This window comes from Poecilia reticulata, linkage group LG5 (assembly GCF_000633615.1).
Source record: "Poecilia reticulata strain Guanapo linkage group LG5, Guppy_female_1.0+MT, whole genome shotgun sequence".
NCBI classification, from domain to species: domain Eukaryota; kingdom Metazoa; phylum Chordata; class Actinopteri; order Cyprinodontiformes; family Poeciliidae; genus Poecilia; species Poecilia reticulata.
The window spans coordinates 2,261,181-2,280,410 of NC_024335.1; the positions used below are offsets into that span (position 1 = coordinate 2,261,181).

The 19,230-nt window shown below is 38.3% G+C and overlaps 1 protein-coding gene across 14 annotated transcripts in view; it reads right to left on the reverse strand.

The window, feature by feature from the left end:
* Positions 1-19,230, reverse strand: part of ptprt (protein tyrosine phosphatase receptor type T) — a 316,254-nt gene that overhangs the window by 129,882 nt on the left and 167,142 nt on the right. For all 14 annotated transcript variants that reach the window (XM_017304835.1, XM_017304834.1, XM_008408309.2 and 11 more), the window contains exons 12-14: positions 10,567-10,768; positions 7,986-8,088; positions 5,242-5,518 (exon numbers count right to left, since the gene is read on the reverse strand). In XM_017304835.1, the coding sequence (XP_017160324.1) occupies positions 5,242-5,518; positions 7,986-8,088; positions 10,567-10,768 (582 nt within the window). The remainder of the gene's footprint in view (positions 1-5,241; positions 5,519-7,985; positions 8,089-10,566; positions 10,769-19,230) is intronic.

The window sequence follows — 19,230 nt, forward strand, 5'->3', positions numbered from 1 at the left end:
ATTATTATATTATATTATTATTATCATCATCATTATTATTATTATCATTATTATTATATTATTATTATTATTATTATTATTATTATTATTATTATTATTATTATTATTATTGTTATTATTATTATCATCATTTTGTGTGTGTCTGAGTGAACTCAGGTAAAGTTAAACTCTCCAGTCAGTCCTGGGTAAATGTTGCTGGGAGGAAAGTCAACCTTAGAAAGAGACTGAAGTTTTAAAGGTTGCATCAGTGCTACTGGGAGCCGCTCAGCCTGGAAGGAGGAATAAAAAGCAACAAAGACTCATGTTTCAGCTTCTGTCTCAGATCATGTTTAAGCAGAAAATATACATTTTGTGAAACAGTTTTGCTTTTCAGTTTCAAACAGCCTCACAATATTTTCCCACCTGCACTTTCCCCTCTGCAGTTGCTTCCTTTAGCCTGACTTGCTTCTATTACTGCCTCTGGTGATAAACTCTCCTCACTGGTTATAGTTTCACCCCCTCCCACCACATCGCTCCTCATCCCAGAGTCCCAAATCCTTCCACTTGTCTTCCTCACAGCCCGAGGCAAACCATTCCTGTGTGTTTGTGGGACATCGCATGACACTGAAAGACATGGAGACTGCCGTTGGTAAGTTGTTTTATTTGCTCAGATGAGAGACTGGCATCCGGCTGACTGCATTTATATCTTTACTTCCAAAAATACAAATATATCAACCATTTAAATTCAAAATTTTAGATCTGTCACAATATATTATGGGTTGCAGTCCTTCTTTTTCCATTAACACCCAATAAATAAAATATTCCGAGTTCAAAAACAGGAGCAGATTTACAAGTTTTTCAGTGAAATTTAACTTTTTTCTGTTTCTGACATTTGACTGAACCTTTATTATGAAATATAGAAATAACTTATTTATGAGTGAAAAAAAAAGATTTATTCACAATTAAGTAATTGATGTAAACTAAGTTTAGATGAGATTTAAGTGATGTGTAAATATTATCTAACCAAATTTTGAATGTGACTGGATTGGTGTTTAGTGTAGATAAACCTTTCATAAACTTTTACAATTAGCTAATTTATGGAATATAATTTGAGTATTTGTTGTGAGTTTTTCCCTTACTGTGAGTTACAGTTAAAATCACAAACTGTATGGCAAAATCTAAATTAAAATGTACATTTTAAAACTATTTAACTGATATTTCAGTGGTTTTTAGTTTTAAATGTAAATCATTTTGATTAAAAGGTATTTAAATGCTACATTTAGACAAACCTGAACAAATTCCCAGAATTAAACTCTTTGTTAAACTCTAAATTATGCAAAATCTGGTTTTTGCAGGATTTTTTCTGGTGCCAATAAAAAGGATTGTTTATGTTTGATTCAACATGGTGACAATATAAAAGGGGAGTATTATTAGCACGACAGAAACAAAAGGGAACACAATGCGAGCGAAGGTGATGATAAGAGAAAAAAATGAAAGTGGGAGGACATTCGTGGGAGGAGTAAGAAAAAAGGTACCGTCCAGGAGGGATTTAAAGAACTGAAACAAAAGAAAAATACATAACCGCAAAGAATACAGAAAAGAGGAGTGGATGAAGAAGAGGATGAAGAAATAAACGAGAAAAGAGGCAAAGATTTTACTGGTCTGAATGTGGAGAATGGTAAAATATTACACATGAAAAACCGTAACGATGTTTCATCCGTCAGAAGCAGCAGCGCTGTAGAGCTGTAGAGTGGGCGGACTGAGGGAACAGTTCTTCCTAAATGTTCTCCTGAGAGGACGGGACAGAAAATGAAAGACAGAGGAAGGTGTGGCACTCGTCTTGATGGACAGGTGGAAGTCGGAGGAGGGGAAAATAAAATAGCGGGATTATCCGAGACTGGCAGGGAATGAGAAGCACTTTCATCCACAGGATCAAACTCTGACACACCAACATCGTCTTGTTAGATGCAAATGAGGAAAATAAGAAAACATCTGCAGCTGCAGGGAAAAGTGACACCGACTCCTGCGGAAGTGACTGACAGAACAAGAAATGAACTAAACGCACTTTGTGAGGGTAGTGGATAAGGTAAATCCTTGATTGACACGTATCACCTCTCACCTTTCTGCAGCTATAATGAAGAGACTACAGCATTTAAACACACTCATCGCCGCGCCCATGTGGGGCCCAGCGGCTGGGAAACGGAAAATAAAACCTGGTCAGGGTTGTGAAATCTCTGAGTTCAGAAAAATAACAGCAACAGTTTCAATCTGGGAACGAGAACATGGCCAGAATACACAAATACAGTCATGAATAATCCAACTGGGCCCATTTTCTAAGCCTGACTTCCCCATCAAATCATCTGGGTTATGGTGGCTGAACAGGTCCACTTATATTTCTATTTACTTTTTCCACTACCACCCTCCCAGCACACCCACAATTTTCCACTCCATGATCCGGACAAATCTAACGCTGATTGGATTGACTGCGATCCAATCAAATATGGAACCCCAAAGTGACCGGATTTAAGGTCTGAACACGAGCAGAAGCACTCAGCGCCTAAATGCATCCGCTCACAGCGGCTCAGTCGAGCGGGAACCAACACACTCTCACCCACATTGTCCGTCTCCGTACGAGTGCATTGTGGGAACTCTGCCGTCTGAAGGAGGATATCGCTGGCCAACTCACCGGGCATTGCTCTGCGCGCACCGAGTTACCGTGGTTACGGCGGTGGAAAATTAAAACGGGTCTCACAGGGGTTTAAATTATGATGGAAATTCAAAAAGCCGAGTTAGAGCCTTGAAATACTTATGAGGAGGAAACAGGTGGGGGAGTTAGTATCAGTGGATGGTGAAATTAATGGATTAAAAAAGGGGCAGCACAAGAAAAACTTTTAGAAAAGTAGAATTACTTTCTAATCATGTTTGTCAGCTGTAACCTCATGTGGGTGTGGCAAAGACACTCCTAAAAACTGATAATATGACAACTTTTAACGAGGCTTTTAAAGCCTTAAAACTGCATTTTTTTTTTAAAAAAACAACAAAAAAAAAACAAGAGAAACTTAATAAAGTTGTAGAAGCTGCTTCTATGTAAAACTACAAAATACCATTTAAAACAAGCTTTTTCAGGAAGTTCCCATTTTCAGATGGGAATAATTCAAATTATTGGGACATATTAGCATTAAACTTAAGAAATATTACATCATCAAGCAGTTTTATCACTTATGCAATGGCTATTAGATAATAACAATTGTACTGATGTCTTGAATGATTTTTAAAATAATGTTTTTTCATGTATTTTTTATTATTTTATTAAAAACGTTTACTGTAGATGACACTACTTTTACCTGTACTTTGAAATTGTCATAAATCGTTGATTGTAATTATTTTTAATTCTTTCCATCGAACTGCTGGGAACTAAAGATGAAAATTAGCCAAAATCTGTGATCCTTATGTGACGCATTCATTATCTTCCTTATAAAATAAATACATTCAAAATCCAAGATGATTACATGTGTTTTCTTAGTTTCCTGTTTTTTTAATGTCTTTTTAATGTATTTTTAAGTCTGTAAAATTTTAAAAAATATTTCTTTAAGTTGTCTTTTTATACCTTCATTTAACCAGTATTATTAATTAATTAATTATTAATTATTAATTGAAAATTATCATTGTTTGAATTTGTTTATTTTGGAAAAAAGGGGCAGATATTAATAAGAATTTTATTCTTCTTCTGCTACCTTTCATTTTATTTGTGTTTTGTATATTCTTTTTTGTATGTATAGCATCTGTTTTGTTTTAAATGAAATGAATAAATTCTATTAAAATAAAAAAATGCATGCTCACTCAGAGGCATTGCTGCAGAGTTAATTAATCAGTTTAATCAGCTATCCAATGCCGCTAGATGCTCAATAATAAGAAGTGATTGTTGCAAAGTTAATGACTTGATAACATCAGATGAATTTCCGTTGGTGGAAAACTTTTTTCAACCTGAATAATAAACTGACTTCAGCTGCAGGTTTTTTCTAGGATTTAATCAGGATGCATGTAACTGACAGTGAATCAATCTGTGGGATTTGATTGAATGAACTGCCTGTGTGCACAAACTGGATGTTTTTGAAAAGTGCTTTGAGACTAAATGTTGCTGTAAATCAGCAGCGTATGAGTAACTTCAACTGATTTCAAACTGAAGGGTTTCTCATTGTGTTTCTTATTCACAAAAGACTAGAGAAAAAGAGTAACTATGAAAGTTACTTTTCAATCTTGTTGACTATTTTACAGTTTGCACAACAATATATTGAGAGCGAAGCTTAAACTATTTTCTAAACATTTAGAGATTTGTCCATTCCGTCTCTTGAGAAATTATTTGATAATCAGCCTGAAATGTTGTAATCAGGTCTGAAATGCGTTAATCCTGCTAGTTAAAATGTTAACTCTACAGCAGTAAACATGAACGTTAGTTCTGCTAATGCTTAAACATTATACCACCTGGAGCTAATGCTAAAGCGCTAAATTCATCAATGTTGGCACCCCTAAGACCCGACGACACCACATGACCTACAACATAAAACATCAACTTCAACAGGATCAAATTTGCTATTGCATACCTGCCTGTGTGGTTGTGCATCAGGTGATTCTTTGGAACTGATTTTTTATTCCCGTTTCCAGTTTTACAGTGTAGTGTTGCTAACTCTGTTGCTGTTTTTGCCTAATTGACCCAATAGGGCTTCCGTCAGAAAGCAGATAGAACATCTATAGATTTAAAACTGTTTACTGAAGAACTACAGGCTGCAGTTATGCAGCTCTGCAGCTATGCAGCGTTGCATTCTGGGTACAGAATAAACATTTTTAAACTGCATCATGGGTGGAGAACATGAGGAAACTGAACTTCAAAATAGGAGTATGAATATAATCGTCAAAACTTCAACAGATGGTGAACTTTATTCATCTGAAATTTTTCAAAACAACATGGTAAATTAGCGCTTAGCAAATAATACGGGAAAATTAATTTAGAGGAAGCTAATTATGCTAAATGTTTTCAAAGTTTGCAGCAATGCTAAAGAACTAAACAGCCCTGCTATTAGCACATAAGCAGATTAGCGGAAATGCGTCCACCACCGAACTCAAGTTCTCCACATTTTTATGTTTTGGTCTGAATTATAAACAAAAATTCCCAATTAAAAGTCAAATTTGTTATAAATCTTGCGAGGAGGAAAAGTAGGGCCTCAATTCTCAGTTTACCTATGAATCCAACAAGTCCAGACTCACCCCATTGGCTCTGCTCATAGCCTGGAAGTAGATGCTGTAGCTCTTGGCCGGGGACAGCGGAGGGTTCCAGAAGCCGCCGTAGCTCTTGTTGTCTCCCACTGTGAATGGCTGAACCACCGTGAGGCTGGACGGTGGGAGATCAGCAGCCATGTAGTACGCAGAGTTGAGGATGGAGGCGTTGCGGAAGCTGAACGGGGCAGAAAAGCACTCCGGAGCTTCAGAGGCGGCACGCCGGCTTTTAGACTTCCTCTCTTCCTTCACAACAAGCTGGTAGGAGCTGGACAATAAAGAAACAGTTGTAGGTACATGTTTCTACAAATCAGTCAGCAAATCATTGCTCTAATGTATTAATAATGTACAAAACTACTCATGCAGTCTGAATTTCTTCTTATTTTCCTCTCTAAGCAGTTATTTTGTCTTTCCCTAAACAGAGGTGCCAACCCATAGTTATAATTTTTTTATTTAACTTTGTCTTTTCTTAAATATTTTGTGAGGTTTAAAGATGACCTGTTATGATTAGAACATCTCTATAGGTGATACAAACATGTTCATTACAATTTTTTGTGCATAATCGTTGTTAGGAAGTGAGATTTGAGTTTGGTCAGTTCCTCCTATTTTGAACTCCTTTCAGAATGAGTCGTTTTTAGGGCGTCTGTCACTTTAAATCCAAATAAACTGCTCAACACTTATATTCATACACGAAAATTATTTCAAACAGATGCGCAACTATATACCTATACATCTTTGAAAAGCAGAAGTGGAACCTCCTGCACAACCAACAAGAATGAAGAAAGTGGTTTCTGGATGTTAATATAGATATTTATTGTTTTAGAAGCTCACCTTTGAATTTCCTGATAAAAAACTGGGCCTAACATGCTTTTTAGAGATTGAGAAAGTTCTGGATAGAAAGCAGGTTTGGTCAGCTAATGAACAGTAATGGATGTGTGTGTATGCTAACAGGTGTGCATGTACTTGTATGTGGTTCAGCACAGTGTGTCTCTGAACAGTTGTAGTGATGCTTCTACTCTTAAATGTGCTTCGGTCTGTGTGTGTGTGTGTGTGCGTGTGTGTGTGTGTGTGTGTGTGTGTGTGTGCGTGTGTGTGTGTGTGTGTGTGTGTGTGTGTGTGTTTTCATTGTGCTCTGAGAGCCCCCTATGAATGGTTGAGGGGCTCCTTCAGCGGTCAGGACAAATGCAGCGGCCCCCTGCAATTACCTCCAGCCTCCACGCCAAGAACTCACTTCACAATTATACACAATTAGGGAAATGTATGTTTCTGTGAAGGGGCCGCGGCCAATTATCCCCAGCTCCCGTTTGGCAGCTTTCATAAAAATAATTGCTGATGACCGAAGATGAGTCTCTCCCGATGTCACGTTCTGTACCCTTTTTACCGTTCTGGCTGAATATCCATTTCAAATTAAAGCCTTTTAGAGGCTGCACAAAATATGAAGAAGGACAGAAGAGGAAGCAGGTAGCAAATTCACTCAGAGACGAAAGAGAGAGATTTACATATTACTTTATAGTTGCAGATTTCTGTTTTGTAGGAAAATAACTTCAGATTATTCATCTAAAATGTACCTACTCACAATTTTAAAAATGTTCTAAAGAAACTTAACTCGGATGCAAAGCTACTTGAAACGCGATTCGCCGTGTCTTGCTAATCAAGCAAATAAAGTACATTAAAATATGCACTCATGAATGTTTTTATAAGTTAATATCTGTTAATATCAGAGGTTCACTGTATTAAAATTCCAGGACTGTAAGTGAAGTTTTCAAATTTCATATGCTTCCATAATTTTGGAAAAATACAACTTTGTTTATCTGGGAAATAAAAACATGAAGGCGTCTATATGGTGCATGAGGAATATTTACAGTGTGATAAATGATAAAATCATAAAAAGGTTCATGGAAGTTTCAACTTCTTTTTATTCTTTTCATTCAGTCGGAGATATTTACCTGTGTTGATCCTCAACGACACCAAACAAAACTTTCTAAAGCAAGTGAAGTAAAATGCGATTCTCAAACTGAGCCTCAAATGAAAACATGTTTGTCAGAATATTAGATGCAACACTTTAACTGTCAGCCTGAAAACACATGAAGTTAATGAGTCCTGATCCTACTCAGTAGGTCATTATTTCTCTTATTCCGTAAAACTTTGCATTACTGTACTTACTTTTTATTTGTACATTTTTACCTTTTCGTCCATCACTTTGCTGTTCATTCACCTTGATTTGCCCACGGAGGAGAAATATAGGATATTTCTTTTCTATTAAACTTTCCAAATAATTAATTGCGTCCAAATCAAGATCGTATTTATTATCCATGTGAATCAACGTCTTACTTTAACAATAAGGTTTATTTCTTTAGACAAGTTGTGGATGAAAAGCTTGAAAATTAAAAAATATTTTGAATTCTGTCATGAATTCTCTCTGAATTATGCCTTCATACGGTGGAAACTAAAAGGTTTAAGGCCAGAAGTGACTAATGATCATGTGTTTCACTGACAAATTTGGTTTTTAAAAAATTGTTCTCCTTCTCTGGGTTCCTTTGCATACAAATTGGACTATATGTGTGGAATAGCTTAATGGCTGTAAAAGACGCCCTTGAGGAAGAAGAAAGTGGAGCAGGATGGAAAGAGAGCTTGGAGCAGAAAATGTGGAGCAGAGCAGGAAGCGAAGTGGACTGAAAATAGAGAGGCTGTGCGAAGATGAAGCCGAGAAATAAAGCAGATCTTCAGACATGCACCTGATTGGTGCTCCTCTGGACTGGGCGGGCTTCAGCAGGATGGTGATGGTCGTCTCCGTCTCATTGAGAGCCGTTTCTGACTCATACTCTGGCATCATGGGAGCTGAAATGAAACATTGAAAAAACAATGAAAACCAGGACAATGACCAAACCAAGTCGAAATTATTTTAATTTGGCCAATAAACATGACAATAAACATGGAAAATACGGTGCTGTTCAATCTGTCGCTGCCGTCATTTTGAGAACTTATTTCGTGAACAAGCTTATTCGCTGTGATTTTAATTTCATTTCTTAATTAACGGAAACACTGCAATTGTAAATTTGTGTTTTTTTTTTTTTGATATCAGAAAATCAACAACAATCAGTGTATGTTTGTAATGGAAACACAGCTGGATTTGAATAATAACACATTTAGTCTAAAAAGCTGTAGAGACAGGACCAATTCATACAACCTCTTCTGTTCTGATTGAAGAAATCCCAAACAATTCGTATTGGTTTCACACATTTTGTAAGAAGCAAACCGTTAATGCGTCTCCCTGTCACAGCCTCAAACTTTGGATTACTTTGTTATGGCGTTCCAGCTTCACATCGTGATCACAATAATCTCATCAGGTGCTGAAAAATGCAATGAAAAGACAGATGAATGTTTCACTGTGAGAGACTTTACAGCACGGCCTGGTTTTAATTTCACATCTGTCACAGCCTTATACTGAAGGTGCAGAGTAAAATGTCTGAGTGAAACAGCAACACTTGGGATTGTTACGACGCGGAGGTTATTAACACACATCCACCCCCCTCCGCCTCTTTCTCATCTGTCCATCCATCTTTTATCTATCTGCAGCTTTTAATTTAAAATCTCGCTGTTCTTTGGACCCCGAATGAGATAATGAAGATTAAGGATGGCGTGACATTTCGAGGGAGACATATCTTTTATGTGTGGATGGCACATGTTTTTTTTCCTACTTATATCAAGATGCTGTTAAGATTAGTAGGAATGATTGAAGGAAGGAGGCTCAGTGGAAAGGTCACGCTAAAAATCCCTGGGGGTGTTGACAGAAAGGACAATGTTTGGAACAAGCCGATGACACGTGGGACTGAACTCGGCTTAATCTGTGGAAGAACTGAAGAACCGGCAGGAAAGCTTAATACATGAACTAAATTTAAGAGTTTTTGTCCAGTTTCAAGTTTAAAAAACACTTTATAACATCTTCAGAAGGAATTACAGAACTACTGTAAGGACTGTTTCACATCTGAATATCTGTGAGCTCTGCTAATGCACTACTAGCAGAGCTAATTCTTTTGTTTAGCACTTTAGCGTTTTTTGCTAACTTTAAAAACGTTTGACAAATTTAACTTCCTCTAACTTCATTTTTTGAAGTAAATTCTAACGTGCAGGTTTTTGTAAACATTCAGTTGATTAAAATTCATCATCTGTGTTCAAGATACTTTCATCTCCATGCTGTTATTTTGAAACAGGTGATGACGCAGCACTTCCGTTTCCTTTCAACATGAACCCCACCCACCGTTTGGTGTAGCAAGTGATGTTTATTCTGTACCCAGAATGCATCATAAAATAGTTTAAAAGCTACTGATGCGCTGCATGCTTTCAGAACAAATCCCAAAGAGCCAAAATCACCACCAGAGTTGGAAAACCTCGACAACTATGAAAAAACTGAAACCCGAGTTCAAGTTCTGTTCCAAAGAATCACAAGTAGCGCACAAGAAGGTGTGCAACAAATAACCGGGCCTTATTGAGGAGGATTTTCTATGTTGTGTCACTGACACATGGTCGGCATCAACACAAATAAGTTAGCACTTTAGCATTAACTTCTGCTAATGTTAGCAGCCAGTAGTGCTTTCGCTATAGCAGAACTAATGTTTATGTTTAGGGCTTTAGGGTTAAACCTGCACCACTGTTTAACTCACACTTGGGACATGATAAGTAACTAACTCGTTATCTGCAGAAGTAGATAATTTGCTATGTTTTTGCACAGAAACTAATTAAAAATTAACTTTTTTCATTCATGTCAATTTACTTTATTGCTCAGCAGCAACAAAGCAGCAGCATTTTTAGGAAGCTTTACAACCGAGAGAGCAACAGTGAGAAAAGAGTAAAATAGACAGAAATAAGAAAAAGGAATAAAAACAAGAAAGTGAATGGGAATCTAAAAACAATGAGTAGAATGAGGACGACTGAGTCAGATAAAAAAGGCAGAGATTCACAAACAAAAGAGCTTTTCTGGTGTTATCAGTCATTCTCCCATTAAAATGACAAAGGACAACCTTCCACAAACAGCGAGAAGAAAAATGGAGAAGTTCTGTGATTCTTATGTAGAAATGTCGTATTACGGTTTGTTTTTTTTCTGCTTCTTAGTGACGCCACTGACATTTGATGTGTTGATATAAACAGGATTACAAATGGAGAGAAAATGTCATAAAGCTGCCAGTCAGTCAAACAAAAACGGAGACGGACTCATTCAGAGAGAAAGAGGCTGACGTGTCGGCTCAACGGTGGCTGGAAAATGAGGCTGCAGTGATAAAAAAAACAACCCAAAGGGACAAAGACAGAAACAAAGTTTACCTGCGATCTTTGTGGTAATGCGTGTGGTGACGGGCGGACCGAAGCCCTTGTTGGTGGAGGCCTTCAGGGTGAAGAAGTAGGTGGTTCCAGGGTAAAGGCCGACAAACAGATGATGGGTCTCGTTCCTCAGCTTGAACACTCGTCCCCTCTGGGTCGTCAGGTCAGCACTGGGGTCCAGGGAGCTCAGGGCCTTGTATGTGATCTGAAGACAGAAACAAGGAGCTTTTTATTCTGTTTGCAGCTCTTTTCTCTTTGTTTTTACACTAGAAGTAGGATAGCATCTTAGCATGCTGAAGATGTTTGAAGGAAAGACACACCATCCCACATCAAATTATCTGGAAATTAATGAATTATTTGTCAACTTAGATCAAAATTAACAACTCTGTATAACTGGGATGATTCTAAAATCTGTCTGCACTTCATTTCTACCTAGTTGTTTTTATGAAGTTCGCCCCAGAATTAGAATAAAAATATTTATTTCTTTTCAGATTCTGACAAAATAATTCACTTTTACCAACTCATATTTTATTCTTTAAAAGGTGAAACATCAAAAGAAAGCTGGACCTTAGATACATATTTGCTTTTCTTCATGTTTGATTCCCTGCAGAAAACAACCATTATTGTTTAATGTCCAGCCACCTCCAACTGTCACGTCAAGGCAAACCCACTAAATCAATCCTGAAGTATTAAATTGGCTGTTAAACATCGCGCTGATCAATTTTGGAGTTAAAGTGGTGTTAGCTATTTACAGCAGGTCAGTGCGTCTCCACATGATCTCCACTCTGACAATGAAGCCGACTGAACAAATCGACCCAGTCGACTAAACCGCCAGAAATGCTTCAGCGGTACTTTTAAAAGAACCGTCAATGTCGCTGCTGTTGGCGACTTTCCACACATCGATGGTTCCACGCTTGGACGCGGTCAAACATGCATGTTTAACAGCAGAGGACAGCTGCTGCTGTGAACGGCAGTCAACACCAGAACTATTGACTGGGGGGTAAAAGAGCGTTTCAACGCATTTCAACAAAGTGCATGTGTCAGTATGAGAGCGTCTCAGGCTGACGTGCAGATCTACATAAATGGAGCAATTAGGTGGCAGCAGGGCAGACACTGGTGAGCCTAAATAAACCCCGTCAATGAAAAACATTCTCCAATAATCTGAGCAAAATACATGGCTAAATCTGAGATTTTTTAATGTATGCAACCTTCATTTAACCAGATATAATCTCTTTTTCAAGAGAAACCTGGCCATGACTGTAGTAGTATCATCTAGAGCAGCATTTCCCCAACTGGGGTCACAAATATGTAAGTGCATTTTCATCAAAACAGCAGCATTTGTTCCATCTCCAGCTGCTGTGGTTCTCTTTCTCACTGCAGAGTCAAACCAACCAAACCCTGTGACCACCTGTTCCCCTCCTCGCCAGAGGGGGCGCTGCAGCGACAACTACTGAAGGAAACGACACAAAAACCTCTAAAGAAGAAGCTGAGCGCAACTTCCTTCTTCACCAAATGGAGGCGTCAGATGTATTTTTTGTTTACATGCCAATCAAAACAGTGACAACAGGGAAAGGTTTGGTCAAAGTAATACCAATAAATCAAAATGTGAAGATTACAGTGACTGAGCAGAGACTCCAAAATTACAAGTTTTACATTTACAATACGCACAAAATGACAAAAAAGTTGATGAAAGGATGATGAAATCATTGCAGAAGGTTCAGGAATGTCCTGAAAGTTACATCGAAAGCTTGAAAGAGCAAAATGAAAAGTGGTAACAAGTGATGTAGATGGATGTTGAGCAGGAAACGGGTAGCTGGGAGGCTGGAAATGTGTGTGTGGGTGTTTGGTGGAGCGAGGCAGCAGCAGCAGGACCATCTCAGCACTTCACACCCTTGGACGTCAGACGGGCCCTTGTCACTCCATTAACAGAGCCGAATCAAAAGCACCGACAGCTGGCTGCCTCACTTCAGCCGAGCCTGCAGGCTGCAACGGTGATGTGTGAACGTGTGACTGTCTGCATGGATGTGAGACAGGACAGAGGAGAACCGGGCAGGAAAAAAGTTAGATATTTAATGAATACAGCTCAGTTTTATAATATAAAAGATGTAGTATTATTTATTTAGGAAATGTTTCAGGACGTTTCCAGAACAGAAGATATTTGCAATAGAAACAAGATTTTGTGTTTTACAGTCCACAGCATTGAAAACACCCCAAAAATGTGTGGCTATTCTGGGAAATTAGTGGAAAGTTTCCAGTGTGAGTTTTTATTTGAGTGAAAAGAAGCAGATTTTTATGGAGCTTCAGCCACCAAATAAATACAAACTGTTGCATTTCCAGACTAAAACAATATCTGGTCACTTAATGGTTTCTTCTCCATGGAAAGTCTTGATAGAACGTGATAAAAACATTTAAATATATTTAATAATAATTTTATTCTTTTTGTTTTTGCCAAAGTTTTGACTGCATTTGCTGTTTATGCCTCCAAATGTGATATTTTTTATTTTAGCCCCGTGTCGCCTCCAGTGGGGTTGAACTTGCAGTTTGTTGAATGTTTTACATTTGTTTCAGATTTCAGGTTTAAATTTCTATTTTCCGAGTGTATTTAAAGGTTTATAAACTCATCAAGATCTCTATTGGTATGTTTTTTATTATGCTTTAGTTCTGAAACTTAAAGTGCAAAGTATAGAATCTGATTTTCAAGCACAGATTTGAAAGACTGCGTCTATATTTGAGGATAAAATAAGTTTAAATTACTTCGGACTCCGTTTGATTTTCAACAGCTAGATGTCCCAGCTGCACCTGAATGCAGCATGAGCAGCTGTTGAGAAAATCCCATCTCCAACAGATATTCCTCTGACTTGCACTTTATATGATGGATGGAGTTTGGGCTGGTTAGACAGATTTGGATGTCAGCTGATTTTTCCGTGATCTTTATATTCAAGCTTGACGTTTCAGGTGAGTAAGTCAGTTAAGGGCAGAGCGAGATGAAAAATGCTGCCATAGAGTTCTGCTTCGCTCCATCTTCCTTCCTCCATCTGCATGAGAAATCTTAAAGGGACGGCATTACGGGCCTCACAGGAACATTTTACAGCACAATCAAGTAACTGTGTTACCTTCAGTTGTTGTAAAAATGCAAAATATAATCAAACGTAGCTTAAGATAAATTCGACTTTGTGCTTTGATGTGTTGAAATTGGGCCTCTTTCTCTTTAAGAAGCTCCTGCTCTTTCCTACACTTCGCCTTCAGGACATCATCACTGCTTCTCATTGTGCCGATTACAGACATTTCTTATGAGAGTTGGACTGAGCGCAGCAGAAACGTAGATCCACCAGGTGTTTGCTAATAGCTGCCTCCTGGCTCTGATTGGTTGTTTCTAGTTAGCAATGGGAGAAGGGAGAGGAGCTGAACTTTTTCACAGATTTTCTGTCACGACACAGTAACAGTTTTAACAAAAATGTAAAAAGGAATTATATATATATATAAACTACATACTGCTACTCTAACAAATTCCTGAAATTTAACAGAATAGAGCAGTGGTTCTTAACCTGGGTTCAATCGAACCCCAGGGGTTCGGTGAGTCGGTCTCAGGGGTTCGGCGGAGCCTCTGCCGCGGAGGTAAAGACACACTTGTGTAAAGTCGTGATGACGCCCCGCTTTGCCATCACTTGCTGCAGAGGATCACGTTACATTGCTCAGCCAATCAGAGGATCACGTTACATTGCTTAGCCAATCAGAGGATCACGTTACATTGCTTAGCCAATCAGAGGATCACGTTACATTGCTTAGCCAATCAGAGGATCACGTTACATTGCTTAGCCAATCAGAGGATCACGTTACATTGCTTAACCAATCAGAGGATCACGTTACATTGCTTAGCCAATCAGAGCTGCGGAGGAGCCCTGATTGAAGGAGCTCCACTCTCAGCATGGATTTGAACTTGTGTCTTTATTTACTTCAGCAAAACTCACAGTTTTTACCAAACTCTGTAGCTTTTGGTGAACTTCTAAATCTGCTCCTTAGTCGCATCTTTTCAGGGTTGCTACTGCCTCTAGTGGTGTGGGGGTGGTAACACAACTAATATAATTACATTGCTAAATCAGAATTTATTTATTATTACATTTTTATTATTTTAAAAATGTAGAGCTAATTAAATGATCTAAAGACCTTAAAGTGGTTCCAGTTTCTCTCGATGGCCAACCTGTTGAAACTGTGGCAAATTTTAAATACCTTGGGTCGTTCCTGGACAGTCGGCTCAACTTTGCTGAAAACACTGACTATACTTTGAAGAACTGTTCTCAGAGACTCTACCTTTTAAGAAGACTTAGTGATCCAACTAAACTCTAGTTGGGTCACTCCTATGTTTTGGATTTGGGGAAGAAATATAATATTTTATTTATCACTACAGAAGGGTTCAGTGAATGCGCATATGAAACTGGTGGGTTCGGTACCTCAAAAAAGGTCAAGAACCACTGGAATAGACAAAAACAAATAAAATGTTTCAACTTCTTTTCTCTGTCACAAAACCATCCAAGTCCAAAATTCTTCTTAAGCTGAAAAAAATTGCATTAAACCTTTAACCAATAGACGACAAAAGTGTAAAATGGAGCAGAGAGAGTGACGGAGCAGGAGCCCCGACTTCCACAGGCATCTGACGTCTCCCCGGCTTTAAAGTTCGCCGACTGAATAATACATGGAGGATCAATAGCTATTTATACAGGCTGGGACTTAGGGGCTGGAACAATAAAATATCATCTATTTCATCTATGCTGCAGTTTTGGTTTGCACATCAATGGCCCTTATTTTATAAGTCATGAATGGCTCTATATTTTTATGGGCTTTGCTCTCTCCCTCTGTCTACAGTTTGCTCTTACCCTGCTCACTTTTTCCATCTTTTTCCAGGCTTAGTAAGAGGACAATCTTTCTTCATTTTATTACTCCTAATGGCATTTTCTCTTCCCATGTCTTTTTTTCACACCATTTTCAATTCCTCCGACTGCCCATTCTCTGCTATCTCTCCATCTTTCCACCATTTTTCTCCTCCTCTCTTTCTTCCTCTCTCCCTGGCTCCCTGTGGTTGATGTACTCCGAATCGGTAGAGCCGTAAAGCTCAGGTTGTTTTATTGGCCAATGAAAAGGCCGGCGCGCAATGGGATAGTGCATCTTGGGTAATAGAGTGTGCGTCTGTGGGGGATAACTCACCAGAGGGAAGGTGTGCTTATGTGTGGGGGTGTGTGATTGAATTAGTGGGCAGAAACGGAGGAGGAGAGGAACATAAATAGAGAATATAGAGGACAAAATGGAAAAGAGTGGAGATAGTGAGCCAGATAAAAAAAAAAAAAACACCTGAAAAGACTAAATGTCCTTACAAAGTGACAATACAAGCAGGCTGGATAAAAAGTTTATAGGTACCACCAACAGATTCACATAGATAGGCTGGACGATTTCCAATAGATTTATTGAATGCATTGTTAAGAAAGTTTTCCAGAAAAAATAAATAAATCCTGCTGCTTTTAAAGGGACATTTAAAAGCCTTGTAAACCCAAACGTATTTATAAATTCAAAAAACAATTTGATGATGTTTTCACACCTGATGGTTTGGTAGAAAATCAGTTCAATTGGGGACCAAAACTGCAACGTTTGTTACATTTTCAGCTGCTGCGGTTCTTTTACTGAGTCAAACCAACCAAACACTTTAAGCAGCTATTTGCCCTCCTCGCCTGTGGGGGCGCTGCAACAAAAACTCCTGAAGGAAACGACCCAAAAACCACTGAAGACGACACTGAGCGCAACTTCCCTCTGAACGAAGTATAAACAAGGAGGAAGATTTTAACGGTTGGGGGATTTCTCTCATTTTAACTACAGATCATGAGCCATTTCTCCTGCTAGCGCTAAGCTAGCACATTTGTTTTGGTTGTATTTACCCAGAATGCCCTGTGTTATAGTTGTGTAGGCAGTTTAGAGTTCGATTGAATTTGCGTTCACACCTCTTCAAATGAACTGGACTTTCTAGACAAATGAACAAGAGTTTGTTTAATGAGGACGCAACCTTAAAAATGTATCCATGCCAAAAGTTTTATTAGCCTTTTGGCATCGACATCCAGTAAAACTGTTCATATTTCACAGATGATGACATCAGTGATGAAGAAATTACATGTTGTTCCAATGCATAAAAAGACGAATGCTGAGATTTAAAGTGTGACTCGTCACTGGTTCTGTAGAGCAACACTCAACTCTGCATGGAAAGCTTTTATCATTAATAAGCTCATATTTAGCCTTTTCAGTGTATTCCTGGAGTGTTTTGCCTGGTATTCATATTTTTTCTGTCTCTACGTTTCCAATAATGTTTCATCAGCCCTGCTGAATGCTCTACAATATGCAGTGGAGAAGCACTTTCTATATTGTTTATGCATTTTATTTTATGCATATGCTGGAAAAACGGCCAAAGAATCCCTACTCATGAGAAGAAAACTGAGGTTTATGCAAAAAAAAAGAAGTAATAAATAAATAAATAAATAAATAAATAAATAAATAAATAAATAAATAAATAAATAAATAAATAATGCACTTAATTCAGGTTTTCCAACATAATATTTTTCATTCCTACAGCAAAACCTCTGTTTAAGGTGATTATCTCAAAATGGAAATAAGAACATCCAATAATCTATAAGGACTATCATCTCATAAGATTATATTCGTAATATTCATGCTTTAAGCAATTTAACCTTTTCTGTAAAAAAAAAGAATAACTGTTAAAAGCTAGAAAAAAGATCGTGTGAATGGACAATAACTACATCTTGTCAAAAAATTTTACAGGACTTAGCCAATCTGACACTTTGTTTCTATTTGTTACATAATGATTTTAAAATCCACAGCTTGAAAAAAAACAGCAACCAAAAACATAAAACATAATGCAGTTTCAAAAACAAAGCCATCTTTCTGGATTTGGATACTCCTCTGTCTGTCCCATCATAGCTTATGCTACCAGAATTAGCATGCAGCCCTTATGTTGCAACGCTGCTTTAAAGCTGAGAATACTTTCTTTCAGGTGGAATATATATATATAACCTCCTGAACGTCTTCTGTCTTCCTGTCCTCACCGCTGTGCGCGCGCCGACACCTCCTGCCTCGCTCTGTAAGCCGCCAGCCACCTATTGTTTTAACTTGCTGCCGCTTTTAGAGGTTTCCATTTGGGGCAGGCTGTTCCCAACATTCCCCAACAACTTCTCAAATGTTGAGACATTATGGAGAATACGAGTAAGGAGGCAAGACAAAGGACAATTTCTCCCAACAAAATGTCTCCCTTGTTGTCCTCCAACAAATACCAGAACTGAATAGTCCAACTAAAGTCTGACGAGTTCAGAGAATATATCATTAAAAAAACAGTAGTGATGTTGTGTAGTGATCAAAAATGTAACCAGATTAATCACATTCTTCATGCATGGGAAACTTCACATAGATGTGAACATGCAGGTTAGCAACGCAACACAAGAAAGTTGAAAAATGTTCAAGTTTTGTTGTCGTCTGCTGTCATTTTTTACTCTTGTTCGTTGAGATCATAGATAACAAGCTGCTGAACTATAGCAGGTGCTGAAAACTGAAGAACTAGAGGTACCCCTCCAAAGGAGAGAGGCTTTTAGGTTCCATTAATCTGATTTTATGTAATAACTTGTTAAAGTTTTCAGATTAATTGCATGCATCAACGCGTTAACAGCCCTAAAACAAAGACAACATACAAGATCCCAGACAAGCTCCTGTATCTCTGTCACTGAGAACCAAAGGGCTCCCATCGATATCAATAACCAACCATGAAGAAATCAACGAACAGAAGCAGAGCTCGCCCTGGAGAAGGTGATCAGAGTTGCTGCTGACAGTTTGACAGGAATCGGCCTAAATCATCATCCCAGCAACGATCGCTTGACATCCACACTGCAACTTCCTGCCAGCCCAGTTAAGACGAGCGACAGCAGACACGGGCGCTCGCCTCCTTGAAGCTGATGTAGGAACGTGAGCTCCTCTCTTCGCTCATCGCCACATTAAAGACGCGGCTGACGAGCTCCTCGTCACAGATCCACACTTCAGCTGAAGCGTGAAGCGTTTTCTGTCGAATGTGTTACACTTCGGGGAAAGAAAACAGGCCCAATGCTGACGTATCAGTCATCTGTGTTCTGCTCCTGTGTTTACTGATGAGTCCCTCAGTATCACCTGATGACTGTCAGATTATTGTGTGATCTCTGGCCATTAGAAATCTCACTCTTTAAATCATCCAGGACCTTTTAAAACATGCATTTAAAAAAAAATTTGTTTTTAATGTTCATTTAATTAGAAATGGTGTAATTTCACACATTAAGACAGCACTGTGTTTCTGTCTCCTCTGGAGCAGACAGATATTTTTCAACCATGTCAACAACATGGTTGAAAAATATATTATGATATAAACATTTCATATCAGTAGATGGATAATTATTCGTTTTTTTTGTTTTTGTTTTAAATATTCTAGATACTTCCATGTTTTGACATGACCTTTCTTTTATCTGAAGTTTTCACCCCACAGCGTTGGTATTAAGCAATTATGAGGCACAGAGGCGAAACCATGAACTGCTGCTGCTCAAGTTACTCACAGTTTGTTGCTAGGTAACCAAAGTGTGAGAGAGTTGCTAGGTAACCAAA